The sequence below is a fragment of the Ursus maritimus genome, unplaced genomic scaffold (genome assembly GCF_017311325.1).
Source record: "Ursus maritimus isolate PB19 unplaced genomic scaffold, ASM1731132v1 scaffold_22, whole genome shotgun sequence".
Classification (NCBI taxonomy): Eukaryota; Metazoa; Chordata; class Mammalia; order Carnivora; family Ursidae; genus Ursus; species Ursus maritimus.
The window spans coordinates 41828327-41852843 of NW_024424675.1; the positions used below are offsets into that span (position 1 = coordinate 41828327).

A 24517-nucleotide genomic window follows, 5' to 3' on the forward strand; every position below is an offset into this window, starting at 1 on the left:
AGGTCCTGAGGTGGAAGCAAGCTTAGTGCATCTGGGGAAAGGGAGAGAACAATGTGATGGAAGGAAAATTAACAAACTGGTGGGCCCGCATGGCGACCAGGCAGGGAATTTGGTTTTGTTCTAAGTGTATTTCTAAGCCATTGGAGGTTTTTAAATAAATCAACACGATCTGATTGGTGGATATAAATACTTAGGTGTATAAATGTCTGGAGAATGGATTGTAAGGGGAGTGAATGGTGCAATAATGGATGTGAGGAGTGCAGTTAGAATCCAAGTGACCTGAGATGAGTCATTTGACCTCTCTGACCCTCAGTCTCTTCCTCTGCAAAATGAGGATAAGAAAACCCACCTCTGAGGCTTCTGAGAGTTAAGTCATATAATGACCGGATCGCCCCCAACACAAAATAGGGCCTCATTCAATGTGGTCCTCTGTTTTCTAGGTGAAGAGCCCCAAGATGCCTCACTTGTGTTAAGTTCTTCTTTTGGAACAGAAACTTTGATGGGCTTTGTTATTAAAACTCTTGAGACACCGACTGATTGCATGAGGCATCCAGAGACATCCCCGCCAATTAGAACGAAGGGAATTAAGTGATAGCAACAGGCATAGGCTTTCCCTTTGCTGGCAGTTTGCAGCCTGTAAGGTCGACGTGCTGGACTGCAGGCTGCAGGCTGGAAGCACAGAGTAATAAGACTGGGGCTGTCCGTCTTGGACAGCTGTGGGTGCCCAGTGGAGTGGCTGATCGTACGAGCCCCCTGTTCTCTCGAAAACAGTCGCTGCCGCTCGCCATAGACGAGTGCACCGACGGAGCTGATGGCAACCTAGACGTTTCCGAGCAGCTGCCATGCTACAGCAACTGCTCTGTCTGGACGCACACGTGATCTTATTTCTAGGCAAAGGCAAGCACAGCTCAGATCGTCAGCGTTTTCTTTTATGGCTGTGTCAGGCGTATTTCATGAAGTTGTGGTGATTGGTTGGAGACTGTGTTTTTGTTTTCTCACCAGTGTGGACAGTTGAAGTGTAATGTTCTTCAAGGTAAAATCATGACCCGCAAGCAAACATAAAATAAACTCATGTCAAAGATTTTATTAAACGGATTAGTTAATGAGAGAACCAGTAAGATGTTCAAACTGGGTCAAAGAGCGTTTAGGAATCTAGGCAGTCCTAGGCAATTTAATAAAGGATTATTAAGAGAGGATTGCAGGGCTAGTTATAAATCTGCTTAAAGTCTGACAAAGTTATAAACCATAGCCTTTCAGTTTCTTTTCTTACTAGACAGAGATTATTTTTAACTAGAAAAAAAATCTACTAAATAACATGGAACGTCACTAAATCCTGGCCTTTAATTGGTACTCTTTATAAGATTCTAAAACTCTGTTCCCTCTAAATGCTTCATCCCTGCTGGATTCCCCAAGCTGGAAACATACTCACACCACATTCACGGCACAGTTTCTGAATGCGTAGACTAGCCAGGTCTTGCGGCCCATCTTTTGGACATGTTGGTGGTCATTGTCACCAAAGGCCAACTAATGAGATGGACAGAGAGTCTCCGAGAGCCTCCTTTTCACCCGACTCTAGAAAGAAACAGGGGCTCTCATCTCGGTGCTGTGTGTCCATTTATCTCCCAATGACTTGAACACAAGACCATTACATTACTCAGCTTTATCCACCCATTAACTAAAAATGCAGCCAATGAGCACCTGCTGTGTGCCGGAAGCTGGGCATACAGTTAGAGCAAGGAAGGCGTCCTCTTCTAGAGCCAGAGCTCTAGCCCGGACATAGACACCAAATAGACGACCATCACTTACTCAATGAATTGTATGTGAATGTCCTCAGCCCTGACATGGAAAAGCATTGAGCAAAAAAATGGGGAGAACTAGTGTAGTCTGAAGGAGTCTGGGTGTCAAGGAATCCTTTTGCAAAGAAGGGACATCTAAGAGGAGTCTGGAAAGATGAGGGGGTCTGACTAGGCACACAGCTGCCGGCTCTCGGATAGAGGGAACAGCCTGTGTGAAGGACTCAGGCCCCCACAAAGGGTGGTGCTCCTGTGGGGCTGATGAGGAAGTGATACCACGAGCCTGGAGATGTAGGCAGGAGCGGAATCTCTCAGGGCCCCGAAGGTTTGGGCAGAGTATGGGCTACGGAGGCGCCGTGGAAAGCTCACAGAGTGGACCATCACATGATCAAAATTGGTATCCCCGAACTCAGGCACAGGGATCAGTGGCGCAGCTTGCGAACATTCAGCCAAGGTTGGCTGCCCTTGTGAAGGAATATACAGGTGGCCAAGGGGACACTTCGTGGAGTCCCTCCCACCCAGAAGGCAATCGGTGTTTATTAGCTCTAGCTGGGCTCTCTGCTTTTCGGTGTAACCCCATACACTCAGTCCGCCTCCAAGCAGTGAGATTTGTGCCGTTCCTCTCAGGGGAGGGTTGCTGGTTCACCGGGGCTGGGAGAGGAGATACCCACAGGCAAGATTGTCCTTCAGAACACACACGCCTCTAACACTCAGGGCCATGTTTCTTCTTCTTAAAAATGAGTTATTTTCCAAGAATGTGTTTTAAAAAATCTCAAGTTTCCATGACAAAGATTTTTAAGATTTTTTTTAAATTTATTTGAAGAGATAGAGACAGCCAGCGAGAGAGGGAACACAAGCAGGGGGAGTGGGAGAGGGAGAAGCAGGCTCATAGCAGAGGAGCCTGATGTGGGGCTCGATCCCATAACACCGGGATCACGCCCTGAGCCGAAGGCAGACGCTTAACGACTGCGCCACCCAGGCGCCCCCCTCCATGACAAAGATTTTAAAACAAATGCACCATCCGACCAAGAGCTCATGCCAAGGGTCATGGGGTGCGAGGAAATGGGCAGTCTCGTTCAGAGTGGACGGAAGTGTACGTGGGTCAACCATGCCTGAGGGCGATGACGGAAGGGGAGCCCTAAGGATTTCACCCACCTGGACATTTCTCTGTGGAAATAAATAAGGAGAGTTGCAGATATTTAATGATAAAAACGGTCATCTTAGCACTGTTTGTAATAGCTAAAAATTGGAATTAGCTAAAATGTCCCAGAACCAGGAAGGACAAGCATCCTCACCGGCACCATGATTTAAAAGGATACTGAGTGAAGAAAGCTGTTCATAGACATGGAAAAATGTTCATAACCTATTATTAAATGAAAAAAAAAGCAGATTGTAAAACTGTATGTAGCACATGATCCCATGAGGTTTTTAAAATACAACTGAGTCCGGGCAGATATATGAACGAATGTGCACAAGATCCAAGAGGTCACGAACCAAAGGAGTGACAGGGATTGTCAGTGGCAGGCATTTCTGTTTTCTTCTATTTGCTTATCATTATCTTGTACTCTCTCTGTCCTGAAAGTTCCATGTACAGAATACATTCATGATCTCCTAGGACCACAACTGCAGTAGATTTTTTGTGGGATTGTCAGTGTCTGCATGAGGGATCTGACTCTACTTATGCTTCTCAGATATACATGCACCAGTGTGTCTCTAACGCATAGAGACCTCGCTGTGTGTTTAAAATGATACTTTCTAGCAGTTGGACATTCGTTCCATTTTTGTAACAGAAAAACTTTATGCAAAAAATAAATAAAAAGCAACACTTCTTAACAGATGTAATGGAATGGCTGGTCACTTTTGCGTTGTTTTATTTATAAACTGTATGTACTTAGAGCTAATGAGTATAAAAAGTATAATTAAATTTAGTCCAAGAAAGAAAAGAGCAACTGGAAGGATAAATACCAAAGTGGTCTGAAAAGTTACCTCTGAGTGGTGGGATTATGAGTAATTTTCACTTCTTTTTGCTTTTCCGTATTTCCTCATTTTTCTGTGATAAGTGTGCATTGATGTAGTAACAGGGGGTCACGTTAAAACCCACAGAAACAAACTGCCTTCATTTAATTACAGCAAAAAATCCACATAAGAAGGAAGCTTACCTGTTGCTGGCCTGAGACGGGGTGATTTTCCTTTGAGGACCGTGTGGCTCACAGAAAAAGCATGAATCTGAGAATTAGGGAGACCAACTGGATTTTGTTTTGTTTTGTTTTTAAAGATTTTACTTATTTATTTGAGAGAGAGAGAATGGGCACGAGCAGGGGGAGAAGCAGAGGGACAGGGACAAGCAGACTCCCTGCTGAGTGCAGAGCCCGACACAGGGCTCAATCCCAGGACCCCAGGATGATGACCTGAGCTGAAGGCAGATGCTTCACCGCCTGAGCCCCCCGGGGGGCCCCTGACTGCTTTTTGATCCTGGCTGCGTGACCATAGACTCGTCACTAACTCCCCGTCTCTGCTTCATCACTTCCCCATTAATGAACATCAACTGAGCGTGTCTCAGGCGCCTGAATTTGTGTTTGATGTTGGTGACAGAGCAGCAAATAAGTGAGATATGGTCCCAGCAGTCATAGAACTTAGAATCCAATTCAGGAGAAAAATAACAACCCGACAAAGAGCACAATGATCATTAGGACAGTAACAGCCAACCTTTATTGAGCACCTACTAAATGCCAGGCACTGTTCAGTGAGCTTTACGTGCGTAACAGCCCTTTTCATTCTTACCCCTGCGGCAGATATTATCGTTAGTGCCATTTGACAGATGAGGAAACTGAGGCCCAGAGACAGTAGCTAATTTGCTCAAAGGCTCACAGCTAAGAAGTTGCAGAGCCGGGATTTCAATTCAACTCTGTGCGCTGCTGCCGTGTCCCCCGCAGCTCACGGTCATCACAAATGAAAACAGTGCCCCCAGAGCACATTCAGGAGATCGACAAGTTAGCCTGCGCTGAGGACATGACATATCACCAGAGACCCCAAGGGTGGGTAGGAAGAAATCAGGCAAAGAGTAGGGACAAGAGCCTGTGGGGTCAAGGAAATGTATGAATGCCCTCTAGTGTTTCTGAGCCAGTGGCATTGGTGGGGGGTTGTTGGCAACAGCGATAACAATGAATTCTTTCTCCTCCCGCCCCCAGACACTCTTGGCCAGAGCGCTTTATGACAACCACCCGGACTGTTCCTACGAGCTGGCTTTCTGCAGAGGAGACATCTTGACCATTCTGGAACAAAACGTGCCCGAAAGCGAGGGCTGGTGGAAGTGTTTGCTCCATGGGAGGCAAGGTCTGGCCCCTGCCAACCGCCTCCAAATCCTCCCTGAGGCCCCCGCAGACAGGCCCTGCCCCCCTTTCCTGAGAGGCCTGGAAGAAGCTCTCGCCAGCTCCGAGGAGCCCTACCAGGTGCCCACCCTGCTCAAACCCCCAGCTCCAGGCCCCGTGTATGAGCACATGAAGAGCTGGGTGGAGGGGCCTCCACACACCACCGCCCAAGTCTACGAATTTCCTAACCCACCTGCCGGCGCCAGAATCGTCTGTGAAAAGACTCTCAGCTTTCCAAAACAGGTATGCAGCCTTCCAAATAAAACAGGTGGTTCAAGGGGTATGTAACACCCAGGGGCTGACCTCGCCCTTGAGTTCTCGGTGTCCATCAGGAGGATGAATGTGCAAAGTGGGAACCTGGTCCTCTTTGATTGGGTGATGATGGGGGAGCTTGTATTTGGCCCCCAGTTCAGTTGTCACTAATATTCTTGGCCCGCCAGTGATTCCCCTCCCCCACCCACTCTCCAAGACATCCACGCTTTGGCAGGAAAATGTTTAGTGGAACTGTTCATGAAAGTATTAAGGACTTTTGCCGTGACCTTTCTGGACACTAGGGCTTCTAGTGATGGGTTCAAAGGCAAGAAATTCCCCAACAAATTTAACACCTATAGTCTCTTCAAGTGAGAAACTTTACTTCCAGAATTGCTACAGAAATACCCAAGGAGGCAAGCATACATCTGGGTGAGGAGACCATGGTCATAATAGCATTTTTTGTTATAAAGAAAAATCGAAGATGCCTACATGTTTGTTAATGAGGGGATTGGCTACATAAATGTTTGTTATCCCTACAACATACTGGCACTTGCCAAAAAAAGATGAAGTCGTTCTAGGAGGCACGTATAAGAGAGAAAAAATAACCATTTAAACAAAACCAAACAAGCAAACACAAAACAACAAAACAAAACAAAGAAAATGCAACCACCTACAGGGGCTCCCTTAGGACGTGGCGTTGGTCACTCTAAGGTTCCCGGTGCCTGCGTCTATGGCTGGCCTGGGGCGGGTGTGCAGTCGATGAGCAGAGAGGTCAGGAAGTTTGTTTGTGTGTTATCTACAGTACGTATGACATCTGCAATTTTCAAAAGTAGCTTTTTAAAAAAACAGAGGAAAAGAAGCACTAGGTAAATGCAGAATGAAAACTTTTTTTTTTTTTTTTTAAGAAATGGAGAGGAGGGGCACCTGGGTGGCTCAGTCGTTAAGCGTCTGCCTTCGGCTCAGGGATTGATCCCAGGATTCTGGGATCGAGTCACATCGGGCTCCCTGCTCTGCTGGGAGCCTGCTTCTTCCTCTCCCACTCCCCCTGCTTGTGTTCCCTCTCTCGCTGGCTGTCTCTCTCTCTGTCAAATAAATAAATAAAATCTTTAAAAAAAAGAAAAAAGAAAAAAAAAGAAATGGAGAGGAATTTAAAGAAGAAAGGAGAAAAATAATGTACTGTTTTCCCCAGGCCCAGGCCTCGATGAGTGATAAGCACGCAGAACAGACTTGCGTGGTCTTCAGCCATGGTGGGCATTTCCTGCACGCTTTGCTTTCAGCTCAAAGGACACATCCCACCTGGCCCGAGCTCCGGGCAGGGGTCCTGGCAAGGTCTGTGTCCAGGAAGGCCACTCCCCCCCACCCACATACGTGCTGGGGACCCTGGGAAGGTCCTGCTAACCACGCAGGCCTTCCCCCACACCATTTCCAACCATGGAAAGGTGTTGATTTCTTAAAATATTTTGAATACTTCAGATTTGCTAAGGCCCTGGGCTGCCAGGTGGAGAACAGCTGCCATTCCGAGGCACGGGCTACAAACCCCACAAAGAAGCTGGTCGAGCCTTCCGCAGCAGCCCACGAGGGGGGCCCTGGAACAGCTGGCCCACGTCGAGGCCCGGCATGCTCAGCTGGCTGAGCAGCTGACTCAGAGCGGGGGCCTTGGTGGTGGTTCCTCCACGAACAAGTGGCCTCTGCTGAAGTTAATTTGGGTTTCCCCTTCTCCCTAAAAGGCAGCTGCGTGCCATGTCTGCTGTTCACTGGGTGTCCCCGGCACCCGAGCCCAGGCAGGCTCCTACCTGCTGATAGCTGTAGCTACCTACAGCTGATACACCTTAACGTTTGTTAAATGAATGAAGTGACCGTGGAGCCCAGCTTCTAGACCGGCATCATATACGGAGAAAGTTGAGTTTACTCTCTAAACCTAACTCAGCAAAGGGTCAGGGCATTGGCTGGGAGATTTGCCCTTGACATGAAGCGTGTCTGTGAGGGGAGCCCTCCCCTGTGTAAGGCCGTGGCCATGGACAGAAACCACAGCCGCCAATGGGGAATTCAGAAACCAGGGGAGCTTGGCCACTTTGGAGGCTCCTTGAGGTGGGCCCAGTAAAACACCTGGGGAACTTTCCTGCCTTTTTCTCCTGCTTGCGTTTCCTGCGTGGCTGCCCCATCTACATTTTGCTCCATCTTCCCCCACTTTTTGTTTGTATCGCCTTCTCTGCTCTTGGGGGGGGGGTGTCTCTTAGAGCAAGAGATGCCACATGTGGCCTGGAAATCAGCAGTGCCGGGTCACCAGGCTTCCGGGGCAGCCACGGCCATGCTGGGAGATGGACACATCCCAACACCACTCTGTACCTCTCTGTCTTGCCCTGTCATTTCTAAGAGCTCCTTGAATTTGTGCCTTCTGGTAATTCTAAGTAATTCCACCTCTGGTTCTACCACAAGGAGGAAGGAGCTAGAAGAACTGGATGAAACCCAGTTCAGGAACTTCTGATGGGCGGAAGAGGCAGACCTCTCCGTCCTGCTTGTGTAGTCAGGGGGGTTAGCCCTGGCTCTGCAGTGGGCAGAAGCGCTCGCTAGAACCAGGCAAATCCAGCCACTAGCTTTGCGCTGTTTTTCCAACGGGCAGTTCACAGACGTGGAACCGGCCCAGGTGACCCAGTGCACAGACTCCCCTTAGCTCTGCATTGACGATCACTAGATCAAGGCTCGGTGGGTCTGGAGAACGACTCATCATGTTATGAACGAGGGAGCTAATTCCTAGGGAGATGAAGGGGCCCATCCAAGGTCACAGGAGGACGAATACCAGGGACCAAAGCTTCCCTGTGCCCGTGCGTGGCTGCCGAGGCCCCTAGACCGTGCATGTCCTTGCCCCTCGTTGCCCTGACTCTGTGACTGTCGCTATCTGTTCTTTGCAATTAGCTTTTTACTGAAACGTAACCTACAGGTCCTAAGGGGACAGCTTAGTCATTAGTACCCAGATCAAGAAACAGAACAAAACCAGCACCCGGAAGCCCCCTCACGCATTCTCCTGGTCACTTCCTCCAGGGTAACCAATCTCCTGAGCCTTGTTTCACTTTTTATTCCAACTTCCCTAATATAATATGCTGGCCTGACTTTTTTTTTTTTAATCACCATACAAAGAACATATTTGATGTTGGTTTGCCTTCAGAAAGGGGAATCTTTCTTATTTCAAGTGAAAAGAGTCCAACTTCCTAGTGGAATTATTCTCGGACCCACTAGTTCCTGAACTGGCGTTTCCTTCTGTCCCCCTAAACCTTTCGAAACCGTGGTTCTCAAACATGTTCCTTAATTGATTGCCACCTTGAACCTCTGTGTTCCAAGAAACACTGGGAATTTCTGAACCAGCTTCCTCCACCTGAAATTCCACACACAGGAAACCCCCTCTCTTCTCTGTGGGTGGTCTACCCACAATGTCGGCTACATCAAGACAAGGGGCTTGGGGTCCTAGGGGGTAAGAGGCAATGGGAGTGCATTTGGCAAAGCTCTGTGGTAGGGGAGAGCTTGCGGTGTCAGAATAAGCCAGAGGTGGAGGTGATGGCCCATGACCCTTTGTAGAGGGCTCAACCTCAGCCTGACTGCAAAGCAGGCTGCTGTCTCCTTGGGTTGGGGTAGATGGGCAATGTCCCAGCTGATACATCATGTCACAGGCTCTGTGCTGGGGATGGAAAGTGAGCCCGCTTCTCCGACAAGAGTGGGATGTTTCCTTCTCACTGAGAGAACTTCAGACTGCAGTGCTCCCAAGAGCCTAGGATTTTAGAGAACCAGGTTTCTCTGTGAGTACGGAAGCAGTCATCATTCGGAGGGAGGTTATTTGGACGCTTGACAGCTGACCGTGTCCTGGGGAGGGATGTCTGTCCCATTTGCTTTGCAGCTGCTTTATCTGCATCTGTTACTCCAGACTGATCAGTGGTGGGACCCACTGGGCCCCGACCGCTGCCTCAAGCTGTAGACTTTCTTTCACCCAAAACAGCAAATAAATAAGTAGATACCCGCATTTCCTTCAAGCCACGCCGGGGCGCCCTCATGAACAAAGGGACTCTGATCTAGCCCCCACCTGGACTGCCCTCCCCGTCTGCACGTATTCAGGTCCTTACCATCCACGCGATCCAATTCAGAAAGCCCTTTCCAGTGACAGGGTCCTGGGGACCCAGTGGGAAATGCAGTCTCCCTCTGCCAAGCTCTCTGGACTTGACCCTTTCCTCTCCTCAAGGCCCTGTCTTGCTTTCCAGCCTGCGTCCTGGCTGGGTCCACACCTTATTTCCCCCTTTAGACCTTGACCTTGGCAGACAGCATCCACTCCCCTATAAAATCACCCATTCCTGGGCCCCTCCTGGAGGCGTTCTCGTTCGAGAGGTCTGATGTGGAGCCGGGCAACTGTATCATTTTTAAGTTCGCCAGGTGGTTGATTCCCTGGCCAGGTCTGGAAGCTGCGGCCCCTGGAGCAGCCAGCATGGTACCCAGTGTAGACTGGACATTCATGAGTACTGGAGGATTCACTGGAATCCAGTTATAGGCACAGTCTCCGAGCCTGAGGGCCACGCTCGGTCTGGTCACCTCCTGCCGCCCCATTGACCCTCGTCCCCAGCAACACGTCCTGAGGCAGGCCCCTGCTCCCTCCCTACCCCCTTGAGTCCCTTCACTTTACACTCTTTGAGCCTCTCCTGTCCAGCTCACTGCTGTATCCCCAGCATCAACAGATGAACATGGTAACACCCCCAGATTTGAATCACATCCCCGGATCCCTCGAGAACGTCAGAATTACCTGGCAAGCTTACTGATAACTGCAGATTCCCAGGCTCCAGGGCAGGACTCAGAGACCCCAGTACAACTGACATGGGGCCTGGGAATCAGCATTCTAGCCTGTTCCCCACGGGAGGCAGACTGCCCACCACCACGGGGCCTCCCCTCCCACATCCAGGGTCCGAGGTCTGAGAGAAGGGCCACGGGTCAGGGGTGCAGGGACATGGCCTCTGTGCTGTTGGGGCTGCCTTTGTTGTATGAGGGTAACTTGGAACATGATCTGTGGACTCTGCAGTGACGTCTCCTTCCCTTGGCTCTTCTCTGTCTCCCCAAGGCCCTCTTCACGATTCCCAGACCTGCTCAGACCTCGTTGCCAACGCTGCCTTCCCAGGTGTACGATGTACCGGCCCAGAGCCGGGGCCCCCCAGTCCTGAAGGTGAGCGTCGGCCCTGGCCCTACCCCACTGGGGGGTTCCCCGTGCCAGGCAGATTGCTTTTCTGCATTCCCGCAAGTGCCTCCCCGCCTCTCCTCTCCCTGCCCCTGTTTCTGAACATCTCTGACCGGCAGGCGGTATGTTCCCAGGCCGCTCCTCCCTGGGCTGGGCAGGCCGGTCATCTTCAGCCTCCTGAGAGGCCCTCACCCCCTCCCACACTTTCCGGCCTGGCTCTTGCTCTAGCTCACGTGGGGTCCGCGTCTGGCCCGTGGGTGAGCACACTCGCTCCCTTCGCCAGGACAGACGCCAGGAGCCCAGGCTGCGCTGGCATGGCACGAGCAGAACGAGGCGGGCTTGGGCGTAAAAGTCTTAAATAAAGATCCACGTGCAGGACTCACCTCACCCACCTCACCCTCACCCCGGCCCCCTCGACCCTGTCTTTATTGAATATGGTGATAGTTTTGTTCATCATGAATTTTTCACATTAATTATGGAGTTTTTTAAATGTTGCATCCCATTATTATTTACCTTGATGACTGAGGATTTGGGGGCCCCCTCAATGGTTATGGCCAAGCAGCTGGTTCACTTTCTTCACCCTGGTCCCCACCCGAGAACAGACCATCCCCAACACAGCCATCAGATTCTCACTCTTAGCTTTTCCCAAGCCAGAGTGACACCTCCCACCCCCTCCGTGCACTACGACCCCATGCCCAGGTGGCGCAATTTGTCACCGAAGGTCCTGTCGGAGCACTTTCCACTCTGCTTGAGGGGAACAAAATGCACCCCACCTTTCCCCAGTGAGGAGGAGTCAGTAGGAAACCCACAGTTCAGCTCTCTCCAAAGAAACCCCCCTTTCCAGAGTCTAGTTTTTTCTTTGTTTGCAGAACCTGGTTCGGTGCTCTCTCCCCTCGCTTTGGAACACGTACCTACTTTTCACATCCTGATATATGTGTTTTCTAATTGCTGCACCCCCAAAAATGCATATCATCTGTTCAGGCACCATGCCTTTTGCTCCTTACTGGGTGTATATACGTCATTTGACTTAGCGTCTTGGTGGTAAGGCGCTCAGTGAATATTTGCAGGATGAACAGCGAATTACAAGCACCGAAAAGTTTCTGCTGAGAAATACAAACAAGAAAGACAGAAGCACTATTAAGTCCCAATGTCATGTATTCCTTAGTCAATCCGAAGGCTAACTTGCAGATGCAAATGAGCCACTGTTTTTAACTCAGGCAAGTTCATTCTCTCTATAGCTTGTCCCCAGCTTTGGTCAGAAAGCATTTTTTTAAAATTTTATTTTTATTTTTAAAGATTTCATTTATTTATCAGAGAGAGAGAACACAAGCAGGGGGAGAGGCAGCAGGCAGAGGGAGAAGCAGGCTCCCTGCTGAATAAGGAGCCTGATGCAGGACTCAATCCCAGGGCACTGGGATCATGACCTGAGCCGAAGGCAGACACTTAACCAACTGATCCACCCAGGCGTCCCAAGAAGGCATCTTTTAAAACACAAAGTTCATTGTTGAAAACATAACCACGTAAACTTCCACCGTGCGGGCATCGTGACCAAAAGCCCTAAAGTCTTTGGTGATTTCTATTTTGATTTGGGAAAAGAAACAAAAACAAGAAACACTGGCGTGGGCAGAGTTTGTGATGTGTCCCTCAGGAAGGGAAAATCCAAGTTCTCCTTTTCTGTCTTTCCCCAGGAGCCAGAGAAGCAGCAGTTATACGACATACCCCCCAGCCCCCAAAAGGCAGGACTTGGCCCCTTGGCCAGCCAACCGCATGTAAGTATGACGAGACGCAGAGATTCGATGCTGGGAAAACGTGAGCGTGCTCTGGGCTGTTTTATCGGCTTGGTCAAAATTGGGAATGCGAATGCCTCGCAGAAGAGCTTATTTCATTTGAAACCCCTGATGGCAGTGGTGTTCAGGAACAGGGTGAGCAATGTGGTTTGGGCAGGGCCTCCACCTTCTCCGTGCCTCAGTTTCTCATGACAGACTAATTGTGAGGATTGAGCTAATCCCCGCAGAGGACCTAGTACAGGTATAGTGCTTGGCACAGAGCAAAAGCTCAGTAGATCTTGGGTAAATGCTCCCTCTTCTTCCATACCTCAGAGGGACGTTGCGTTAAGGGAGATTTTTGTTTATAGGAGACATGCCTTAATGTGAACATCTGGAATCCACGTTTGTTGTCGAATTGTCACGCATTTACAATACATGTACCGATGCCCAAAGTTACTGGGGAAGGCCTTACAAAGAGACGGCGTCTCCGCAGTGTCGTGAGGGATGCTCAGGAGTTCGTTAGAGGGAAAGGAGAGGGTCGAGAGGGCACATAGAACAGAAGGACTGGTTTGGGCAGAATGAACTATAGAGGGCTAAGGGAGCACTCCGAGTTCAGGGGAAGGTGAACCTCCGGGGTGACCGGACTCACAAGGAGGCTGGTAGCCGCCATGGTGGGGAGGCTTAAAAGGGGGTACAACCTTGAGTGATCATGGCAATGGGGAGCCACTGAAGATGCTTGAGGAGGGGAGTGACAATCAGATTTGTAAGAAGCACAGTACCCGGCACTTAGTAGGTCCTCAGTATAATGCACCCTTGTCAAATGAGTTGCTCAAACCCTCTTTTTACGGCTACTGACCTGGGCATTTTTGTGTGGTTCTTCACAGGGGCAGAGTGTTCCCCTGATGTCCGCGATCGCCGTGAGGCGAGGCGGCTACAACACGTTACCGAGCCCCCAGAAATCAGAATGGATTTATGACACGCCGGTGTCTGCAGAAAGGGCCGATAGCAGAAATGCATCTCTGAGCAGCTTTGTGGAAGCATCAGAACCCCACTTTCCCCCCAGGTGTATGTCCAGCTTCCAGAACCCTCCGAACAGCAGAGCAAGGTCCCTCTACCCACACCTGCATAAAAATGTGCCCATGCAGAAAAAACTCAGCCTTCCAGAAATTCCTTCTTATAGATCCCTGGCGCCCAGGGACACTGTTCCCTTGGATGAGGGTGCTGGCTACAAGGTGCCTTCGAGCTTTCTGATCTCCCGGGTGGAACAGCAGGACACCAAGCCAAACATTTATGACATCCCTAAATCGATGCCGAGCGGCCCTCAGGCCCTGAATGAGCCGGGGAGAGTGGACGGGGCTCCCGAGAACCCCCTGGACCGCAGCTCCTCCTGCTTCCCCGGCCTGGCCCCCTCGCTGTCTCCGGAACCGGACAGGTTATCCATTTCCAGCTCTGACAGCAGGGCCAGCGTTGTCTCCTCGTGCTCCTCCACGTCCACCGACTCGTCGTCTAGCTCCTGCTCGGAGGAGTCAGGAAAGGAGCTCTCCCTGGACCCGGACTTGGCCCGACAGATGGTGGCGGCTCTGCAGCACGAGGTGGCCAGCTCTGTCACCAGCTTGATGCTCTTTGTCAGCAGGAAGTGGAGGTTCAGAGAGTATCTGGAGGCCAACCTCAGTGCCATCCGCAAGGCCACCGACCACGTGGAAGAATCTTTGAGAGCATTCCTGGATTTTGCCCGCGGGATCCGTGGGACTGCCTGTAACCTCAGCGACACTAACCTTCAGGCCAGAATTAGGGACCAGCTGCAGACCATCTCCAACTCCTACCAGATCCTGCTTGGAACAAAGGAAAGCCTGGATAGCTGCAATTGGTCCTTGGAAGTCCTTGTGACCGACAAAGTCGAAAATAGTCCAGATGACCTCGAGAGATTTGTCATGGTGGCGCGGATGGTTCCAGAAGACATCAAGAGGTTTGCCTCCATTGTCATTGCCAATGGGAAGCTCCTTTTCAAGCAGAACTGCGAAAAGGAAGATACCTTACAAATGACCCCCAATGCACAACTGGAGCTTGAGAAACGCATCCAGCTCCCTCAAAGGGAGATTGAATCATACCAAAGAAGTGCTCCTTTTAGTAAACAAAAGGAAAGTGAACACTCCCCTGAGCTACTGAAGAAAAACGGGACAATTATCCGTGAATCGGTGAGTTCAGAGGTATAATAGAAAGAGGCTTTCAGATTTTATCTGGAGTGGTTGCCCGTCAGTCAGATGCCAACAACATTTCACTAATTGTTGGATAGTTCAATAATTAGATATTGAAAGATAGTAATCAATAATTTTTGAAATTTGGTTTCATTTGAAATTTGGTTCCATTTTTTAAAAAATAAAATACATTAAAGTAATGTTCTAGATGAAATCTTATTAAGAAGTAAGATAAACATTTTAATATTAAGGCACGTGGGATGTCTTCTGGAAACTTGGTGTCTTGGGGTTTATCTCTAATACTAGAGTTAGGAAGGACTTTGAAAATCTTTTGAAATCTGTTCCTTGAGCACCTTTCTTTAATCTCACCACCGAGTTTCCTTGCCTTTTTGAAAGTTGTTGATTTAGTCATTGTCTTTGCGTTTCTTAGAAACAGAAGAGGAAGTGTAAACACTTCCAAATTGTGCATGGTCTTAGCAGCCTCCAGACTGCAGTTACTGTTAGAAGCTCTTTGCTGCATGAGTTCAGACACTGCAGAAAGAGAATGGTTCAAGGATTACAAGTCAAGAGACATGGCACGTAACCTGGGGACAACATGACTTGGTCCTTTTAGCCCCAGTCTTGTGTGATATTCTGTTTAAAAAAAGCCTCTGGTTGGTGTAACAGCTTTCACACATTCTAGAGAAGCTAGAAACTTGGGTATTTTTCATTCCCTAATTTAAAAATATAGATATAGATGTAAAAGGTATTATATATATATATACACACACACAATTTTTTAAAAACTCATGTGTCCTTACATCAAGCCATGTTGGTAGGCAAAATTCAGCCCTTGGTCTTGCAAAGTCTCCTTTGTTGAAAAAGGCATCAGCCCTCTGAAACTAATAATATACTACATGTTAATTAACTGATTTTGAATTTAAAAAAAGACATCTGGAGGCAGAATGATTGACAAAAATATAAAGAGAAATGCTCAAGTTTTAAAGTGGACTTGAATACCTCTGTAGAGTGTAAAAACCACACTCAAGTTGGTAATTGGAAGGGATTTTATTTTTCAGAAGTTGCCTAACCTAGAAGAGACAGAAAAACCCATCTTCGAAGGAAAGTTGGATGAAAACAAAAACTTCGAAGGACAGGTGAGTGAGAGTGCTGGCTCCCCCGTACTTCTGACTCACACGCTTTATCCCTCGAGATGTCTCCTGCTATGAACAAGTCGGCACGCCAGCCATGACCCCCTTGGGAGTAGATATTTTTGTGACAGTTTTTCCTGTTTGCTGTAGAAGGAGCCCTGAATAAGTCCAGTGAAACCCAGTATGCGGAACATGATTCTTGAACCATTAGTGACAGAGTTCTCGGTGGTCTGCAGGGTTATCACGGGTGGGACTGACATGGCCTTTGAAAGCACAGACTCACATTTCCTTTGTCATCCTCTTTTAATGCTTCTGATTAAAAGAGACAACCCGTTTTGGTTTGGAACTTGTGTATCATCAACACCTCTTTGACCCTTGATGGTCTTCCTTCCTTTTTTTTTTTTTTTTTTAGTCAAAGATGCTATCATTGGGCTTATTGTTATTGGTTACCTGCTACTCGTGGCAAATGACAATGATTTTCCAGTTACCAATTTGAAGAGTTTCCATTAAACTAATATAAGTAAAACCAGTGGATTCATTTAAAGACAAAGATGAAGCAAGTCAGGTTAAGAGGGAGGCAAAAAGGGCATCACTTATGAAGGTCGTCTGAGTACCTGAAGCCTGGAGATCAGCGAACCAGATCAACTCCCAGGCTGGGGAGGTGTGGGGTGGAGGAGGGAAGGACAGAGATGTCTCATGACATGGGCAAGATTATTCGTCTCCTTGGGGTCAACTGAGATGAGAACCCTGGGCTGCAAGACCTAGCAAAGAGAGCCAGCATGGTCGGATCCTCGGGAGGGCTCTCCTCTGTCTTCTCCTTGTGTCCGCTCATGGCAGAGAGCAGAGAAGGGAAGTGAGCTCTGACAAGGGCACTAATCCCACCACGGGGCCCCACCCAAAGGACTTCATCCAACTCCAGGTGCCTCCCTGAAGGCTCACCTGCTACCTTCGCGTAAGGGGGTGGAGTTTCAACATATGAGGGGGGGAGGTACAAAAATCAGACCCTAACACCGGCTGAGTGCTTCCAGGCTGTGAGTTTAGAGATCACAGGTGGATGAGAGAGCGAGCAGTTTCGTGAAAAAAATAAGACATTCAGACTTAGCTGACTCAGTGTAGAGGTCTGGCTCTTCAATTTTGCTAAATGAATGACCATGGGCAGCCCCCTCACTTCAGAGAGCACCAGTCTCCCCACCTGTCCTAACGAAGGGGCTTTGGATGATTACCCAGAGTGGTTGCCGCTAAGTTCGATGGTGAGAACGTTTTAACAGTGCTTAGGCTTCGGGAAGACATTGGTTCCACATCCCAGAAAATACAGCTCATGGAAGTAAAATTCTAGATGAAATCTTATGAGCAAGTTGGAGAAATATCATAATATTAAGGCAGATAAGTCAGCACATTCAGATTTCTTCTAGAAATTTTGGGGGCTCAGGTTTACTGCCGATATTGGAATTAGAAAGAATTTTTTTAAATCCTTTAAAATCTGTTCTTTCAGTAAATTTAAAAAATCTCATGATTAAGTTTTCTTTTATTTTTTTGAAGTTACAGATTTAGTCATTGTCATTGTGCTTCTTGGAATGGGCTGCTAATGGTTTGTTGAGAATATTGAATAAGAGTTTATATATTTAACATGTAAGATTATATAGACAACACAATATATCAGATTGTATATATAAATACTATAATTTATATGTAACAGTGCTTTGAAAACATTAATTTGTTAGGCAGATGCTGCACTGTGGGCTTCTCAAACAAAACTGTATTTTTTCTTATAAAAAGTCTAGAAAATTGAACAAAATAGGAAACAGGAGACAACCACAGCCTGGTGATGACATTTGTCTCTTCTCAATTGTTCTCTTCCCTTTTCCAGAATCCTAGCTCCCTCATCCCGCAGCCTTTGAGTCAGCAGAATCCCGAGAAGAGATTCCACCTGTCTGAACACTGCCGGCTCTATTTTGGGGCACTCTTCAAAGCCATCGGCGTATTTAACAGCAGTCTCAGCAACAGCCAGCCCCCCGAGATCTTCATCACGCAGAGCAAGCTGGTCATCATGGTGGGGCAGAAGCTGGTGGACACGCTGTGCAAGGAGACCCAGGAGAGGGACGTGCGCAACGAGATTCTCTGTGGCAGCAGTCACCTTTGCAGCCTGCTCAAGAACCTCGCTTTGGCCACCAAGCACGCTGTGCTCAAATACCCCAGCCCTGCGGCCCTGGGGCACCTCCAGACAGAGGCCCAGAAGCTGGAGCAACACACTCGGCAATTCAGAGGGACGTTGGAATGAGCCTCCTTCACCCTCTTTCTTCCTGTTCACCTCTTATCTTCAGCTTCCCAGCCCCAAGCTGTGCAACTCTGTCCTACGGGCAAGGCCTGCCTGGGGATGCACTGATGGGCAGAAGCTGGTATTACCAAGTGACTAAACAACCCCAGGACATTGACTTATCCCACAGAGGGCCAAGTATTAAGTAAGAGCCTTGCTAAGTTTTTAGCTTAGCATGTGGGGTCAGTGTATGAAGTGATGTTGTAGAAATCAATTTTATACTGGTTGAATGTATGCCTGCCTTAAATTCATTTATTCAATACTTATTTAGTGGGCATCAACTATATGTCAGATTCTAGGTGCTGGGCATATAGCACTGAATCAGACAGAGGCCTTGCCCTCAGGGAGCTTACAATCTAGTGGGGAAATAGACGATAAGTGATGAAGAATTACATACACAATATGTCAGGTGCTAGGGAGACAGTAAAGAAGGAGAGACTTATTTTCAAATGATGAATTTCTGTTGCATCCGTTAGCAAATGTGATAAGTTTTTCATTTTGGACTGGAATTAATTCTGTAAGATTTGGTACAAATTCTGTATCTCCATCTTATACAACATACATATATATATATATATATATGTAACATATGTGTGTATATATACACATATAGATATACACACGTATGTTACATACATATATATATATATATACTATTTTATCTTAACCAAGTTAAAGATGCATGTTATATTTACAACATAACATGTTCTGTTGGGTTCCCTATTAATTTATTTTGTATATAGTAGTCTATGTTGATAAATTCAGTATGTTTACTCAGAAAAGGCTTGTTAACTTCAACAGTCTCAAAACTGTTACCATTTGTAATGTTATGTAAATATAATCATGAATTGAAGCATTCTTTGTAGCAATCCTTTCTTTGGGAGAGCTGGTGATCCAGGTCACCCAGGTTCTGGTACCAAAGCAAAGCCACCAATGTTTACTTTTCTTATTTAAATGCTTCTCCCCATGGGGCACTTGGGTGGCTCAGTCTTTAAGCTTCTGCCTTCCTCTCAGGGTGTGATCCCAGAGTCCTGGGATGGAGCCCCGCATTGGGCTCCCTGCTGGCTGGAAGCCTGCTTCTTCCTCTCCCACTCCCCCTGCTTGTGTTCCCTCTCTCACTGGCTGTCTCTCTCTCTCTGTCAAATAAATAAGTAAAATCTTTTTAAAAAATGAAATAAATAAATAAATGCTTCTCCCCAAAGTGTGCGGGGAGATGCAACAGAGGCCAAGTGCTCATGCACGATGCTAGTACAGCAAAAACAAAGCCATCACTCGTGGTGGTGCAACCAGGAGGTGTGGTGTGGACAGGATACCCCCCGCTGGGCACAGATCTCAAAGTGGTGCAGAGCTCCCCTCAAGTCAAACCACCTCCTCTTCCTCTCCTTGCAGCTGGGTCTTCAGCTCATGTTGCTATGGTTACATCATCTCTACACTTCAAGTGAAGGTCCACGTCTCCTATACACATCTCAGCCACTAAACACCTTTGTAACCTGGAACCAGCAGCCTCAGGCTGGAAGTCATCTGAAATGTCACCAGCCTGCCTGCTACTCTGCACTTAGTAGGCACTTCTAAACGGTTGACTGTTAGAAGCTGGTTATTTTCAGCGAGTCACTCCTAGGGTCTCTAAAGAAGGATCGCATCTTTGTGAGGCTTGCTAGAACAGAGAGACCATGTTCTCTAAACAGCTGTGATCTGTATCCGTTAGGACTCCTGTTGCAAGTGATCAAAAACCATATCCGATCTTTCTTAAGCAATAAAGGAAATTTATTGACTCAAGTATCTTAAAAATCACTCAGGGCAGACGGGCTTCAAGGCTGGCTGGTGTGGGTGCCCAGTTTCTCAGTCCCACTTTCTCTGCGTTCGCTGTCATGATGGCAAGGTGGCTGCCCCAGGTTATGTCTTTGGTTTGTGGCCAGAAGAGAAGAAAGAGGCTTGATTCTGCTTAGACTAACTTAGAGCAGATGCCTGCCCCCCGAGAGCCCCATGACAAGGAGGGCATGTAGTACCCAGCTTGACCTAGACTTCGGATTCACACCTCCACACAGGTGCGTTCACACATGTACACACACACGCACACTCTCTCTCTCCCATGTGTTCTGAGAGAGGGAAAGAAGAGCCCCGCAAGAACTATGACACATCTGAGATCCCCCTGCTTTAAATTAACAAGTTAGCCAGCCAATTTCATGGATGTTGCAAGAAGACATAAGATTCTGGGATCAGAGACTACATCTGGGGCCCCAAGACCACGGCTTGGTCTGATGATTTGCAAGGAGGAATCCCAAGACTCAGCATTATGTTCGTACTCACGGCTCTGATCTATTACAGTGAAAAGAGACCGCAAAGGGAGAGGCTCAAAGCGTGCTGTACAAAGGAAACTCAAGTGGCCAGGAGTCCTCTCTCCGACGTCACACAGGACACTTTTAATTCCCTCAGCAACAAACCGTGACAACACACGTGAGATGTTGCCAGCCAGGGAAGGTCACGAGAGCCTCACACCCAGGGTTTCCACGGAGCTGATCTTGTAGGCAGGCTTTACGTGGCACATCCCTGAATTCCAGACTCTCTGAAGGCAAGCAGGTGTCCAGCGTGAACCATATTGTTTGTACAAACAGTTTTGGTACCTGACCCATTCTCAACAGCTCTGGGGTAGTGGGAACTCTCCCCAAATCCAAGTTTTCCTAAACACCCAAAGGCCAACCTTGCAAACCAGGCTTTCGAAGGAGATTATTTAGGCCTCCTGTGTCACCTCTTCTGCCCAGAAACAAAGGATTTTCCTCACAGCCTCGCAAGCAGCTTATGCTGCCTCTTTACATCATTTCCACCTCCCCCAAGTCCCAGGGCAGAGCAAAGGCGGGAGCAGGGGAGGCCGCACACACACTGAGTTTGTGTCCCAGCCAAAGAACTCAGCGTCGGCAGCCGCAGTCTTTCATAACGGCCTCTGTGTAACCCTGCAAGCCTTGTCTCTGAGGGAGACACTGTCTTTATGACACTGGACAGCAGACAAGCTTGCCCTTCTGCTCTGGAGAGAGACACGGTTTCTGTCTTCCACGGCTGTTTGCTAAAAACCACCTTGAAGATGCAATTCAGGACAAAATGCCATCAGTGCCTCTGCTCAAAGGACATGCAAAAAGGCAAAGGCTCCAAGAACTGTGTCCCAACAGGGGCCCCAACCCAAGGCGAGAATGTTGTTGGAAGAAGGGCACAGGGGGAGGTGTGCAGGGAGGCACCAACACATTTGCTCCAGCCGGCAAGACGAGTTTTGCTCCCCAGTAATAACAACAGCATGTGTTTATGACGGGATGACTGCACTCCAGACTCTGTTCTAACGCTTTAGCGGTTTTAACTCATCGGTCCTTCACACGTGAGAGGCTCTAACAGGTAATCAATAGATCTCCATTGCTTTCGGAATACTATAGATGTATGTATGGAGATAGGCAAGTAGATAAACGTATATGGAGACATATCTGTCTATATAATATTTTGTCTCTACATGTATTTTGAAATGAGTTCAAACCAAGGGCCTTTGTTGACAAAGTACAAAACCATTGGGTTGAAAATAATGAAAGCTGCTGCTTTTAGCTAAATGTGTTTCCTTCCCTTTTTTTTTTGAAAGACGGCAGTTATGAGCTGAGTTTCCTCTAATTCGATAGGATAATTGCTTCTGAAAAACATTTAAAAGAAGAATATCACATTTTTCAACTTTTAGCAACATTTTGCTAAGTAGTTTTCTTTCATGCCCAGAATTCTGTGCTGCTTCCTCTCGAGGCCTACCTCGAGGAAATGGTGGGTTGTGGTGGTAGCAGCTTGACCTCAATTAAGTTAATTTCATCAGGAGGATGGAAGTGGTGAGAAGCCTAGCTGACAGATCTTCCAGTATGACAAGCACTGGGGAGCCGTGTTTCTGGTTTGGGGGCAACTATCTTTTTTTTTTTTTTAATTAAAACATCTTTTTAAAAATTTTGCCCAAGTATGCACCCAGGCCTCCAAAAGCTGCCCATTTTCGAAAGTTGCCCGTTGGTGTAGGTGATCTGCGAACGCCTTCTTCCTTTCACTCATTCGTTGAACAAATATTTATCGTGCATCTCCAACCTACCAGGCCTCTGTTGATCACTAGAGGTGCTGCATGGGACAAAAGCAAAGCTTCTGCACCTTGCAGTCTTCATTCCAGCGGAGGGGGATGGAAAACCAGGGCCAGGAAGGGGTGGGGTGAGTGAGACACTCTCTTTGAATGCAAAATATAAGGGGGTGCCCAAAAACTGAGTAATCAAGATACATTGTATTTCAGTGCAGTATTTAAAAAAATCACAACCAACGCAAAGAAGTCCATGGTGAACAAGATATCAAAATGTAAATTTATGGGGCGCCTGGGTGGCACAGCGGTTAAGCGTCTGCCTTCGGCTCAGGGCGTGATCCCGGCGTTATGGGATCGAGCCCCACATCAGGCTCCTCCGCTGTGAGCCTGCTTCTTCCTCTCCCACTCCCCCTGCTTGTGCTCCCTCTCTCGCTGGCTGTCTCTATCTCTGTCGAATAAATAAATAAAATCTTTAAAAAAAATGTAAATTTATAACATGAGGTCAGTGGCTGGTGAGTGCAATGAAGAAATTAAATCAAAATGGGGGTAGTGGATGGAAGGATGAGGGGCGGGTACTCTTTTACTGGGAGAGGTCAGGGAAGAAGCTCTGTGGAGACACCCGCCCCCCCATGTCAGGAGCAGACACTGAGTCACTCAAGGGAGCCAGCCTGGCAAACAGTGGACAAAGAGTGTTCTTGGAGAGGGAACAGCAAGGTGAGTACCCAGGAGTGGAAATGAACCTGGAGCTCTCAAGGGAGAGAAGGGGCCAGTGCGGCTGGAACCGGCTGGAACCAAGAGAGGGAAGGGAAAGTGGGTGACATGAGCTGGGACGGGTAGCCAGAGGCCGGTTCATGGAAAGCCTGTGTATTCCTGCGATATATTTAATATTCCCCTAAAACTGCAAATTACAAGTATTTTTTTTTTGTCTCGAATTATGTCAGGATTAATTCTAGTTTTCCACTTTATTTGACTTTAACCCTCTTTGGGACATCCTTGGGAGTGTAACCTTACGTGATGGTTACGAAAGTCTTGAAGAATCCTAACATACAGCTGTTTGTTGTTTTTTCAAGCTAACTCTTGAAATGAGTCCTCGGCCTATCTGCCTTGTCCAGACAGAATTATAAACTACAGCTATGGGAGAGCACATGGAAATGAAACCCTCAAAGGTTCAGAAGGCTGAAGCATTTGGGAAAGATTGTAACAGGCAGTAGGAGCACTTCAAGTACTTGTTCTTAGCTTGGGCCTTGGGGGGTGATGCATGAAATACTTAGATGTGTAACTTGTAGCAAAATTTTCTATGTACTACTGGATATTTTTCTGGGGGAATAAGTCCAAAGTTTTCATCACATTCTCTATCAGGTCCAAGAGGTTAAGAAATACTGGTTTTGCCAGAGGGCAATGGTTTTCTCTTTCCTGGTTTTATTCCTTTCCTGCCCTTTATTTATTTTTTTTAAAGATTTTTTATTTATTTATTTGACAGAGAGAGATAGAGACAGCCAGTGAGAGAGGGAACACAGGTAGGGGGAGTGGGAGAGGAAGAAGCAGGCTCCCAGCAGAGGAGCCTGATGTGGGGCTCGATCCCAGAATGCCAGGATCACGCCCTGAGCCGAAGGCAGACGCTTAACGACTGAGCCACCCAGGCGCCCCTTCTTTCCTGCCCTTTAAATCCACAGTTTGAGGCAAAGTTGTCACCAAGGATCCTTGCAAGGGAAAATCCTGTATCAGTTCATTCAGCAAAGGCAGTGGAAAGTAACCGCAGCTGACATCAATACGTCTACTGTGCCTAGAACAAAATGGCTCAAACCATGGAAAGCCCTGAGTACAATACCTGATACTCAGCCAGCTCTCAACCCAAATTAGTTGCTATTGATATTAACTCTACAAAAGCTTAAGCGTGTATAGTTTGCAGCACAGAAGAGCCTAAAAACCAATATTCTAAATGAGGAAACCAAGGAGGAAGAGGAAAAAAAAAAATCCAGCTGCCCGAGCTTCAACATCCATCCAGTTAAGCTTTTGGGGAGAAGTTAAGGAACACGGCATTTGTAGTCACATGGGCCTCATCCGAGAAAGCTTCTCATCTTGTACTCCTTTTACTCAACTGCTGTGTGCCCCTGACCCAAGATTGTACACCTCAGTCTCAGGTTTTTCATTTGGAGAACGGAAGGCATTATAGCCCTTAAATTATGAAGACAGAGGAAACAATGCCTCCAAATCTCCCAGGGCACAGTCATGGTTTAATAAAGAGTGGTTATTTTTATTTTTGTTTCTCCAAATGAACTTGGTGAGGGGATGATTTAGTCGCCAGAAAAGAGCACTGGTTTGAGAGTCTGTCTAAAGATCTCTGCATTTATGCTATTTTGTAACCTGATTTGCTGTCCTTCGGGGACAGCGGGGAGAAAACTAATCTTGCAACCCAGTCCCAGC

At 47.7% G+C, this 24517-nt stretch overlaps 1 protein-coding gene across 1 annotated transcript in view; it reads left to right on the plus strand.

Moving 5' to 3' along the window:
• CASS4 (Cas scaffold protein family member 4) overlaps nt 1-18603 on the plus strand; it is a 32271-nt gene extending 13668 nt beyond the window's left edge. The window contains exons 2-7 of the mRNA XM_008699481.2: nt 4982-5404; nt 10503-10604; nt 12305-12385; nt 13267-14577; nt 15636-15713; nt 17575-18603. Of these exons, the coding sequence (XP_008697703.2) occupies nt 4982-5404; nt 10503-10604; nt 12305-12385; nt 13267-14577; nt 15636-15713; nt 17575-17985 (2406 nt within the window). The 3' untranslated portion in view covers nt 17986-18603. The remainder of the gene's footprint in view (nt 1-4981; nt 5405-10502; nt 10605-12304; nt 12386-13266; nt 14578-15635; nt 15714-17574) is intronic.
• Nucleotides 18604-24517: the final 5914 nt, after the last annotated feature.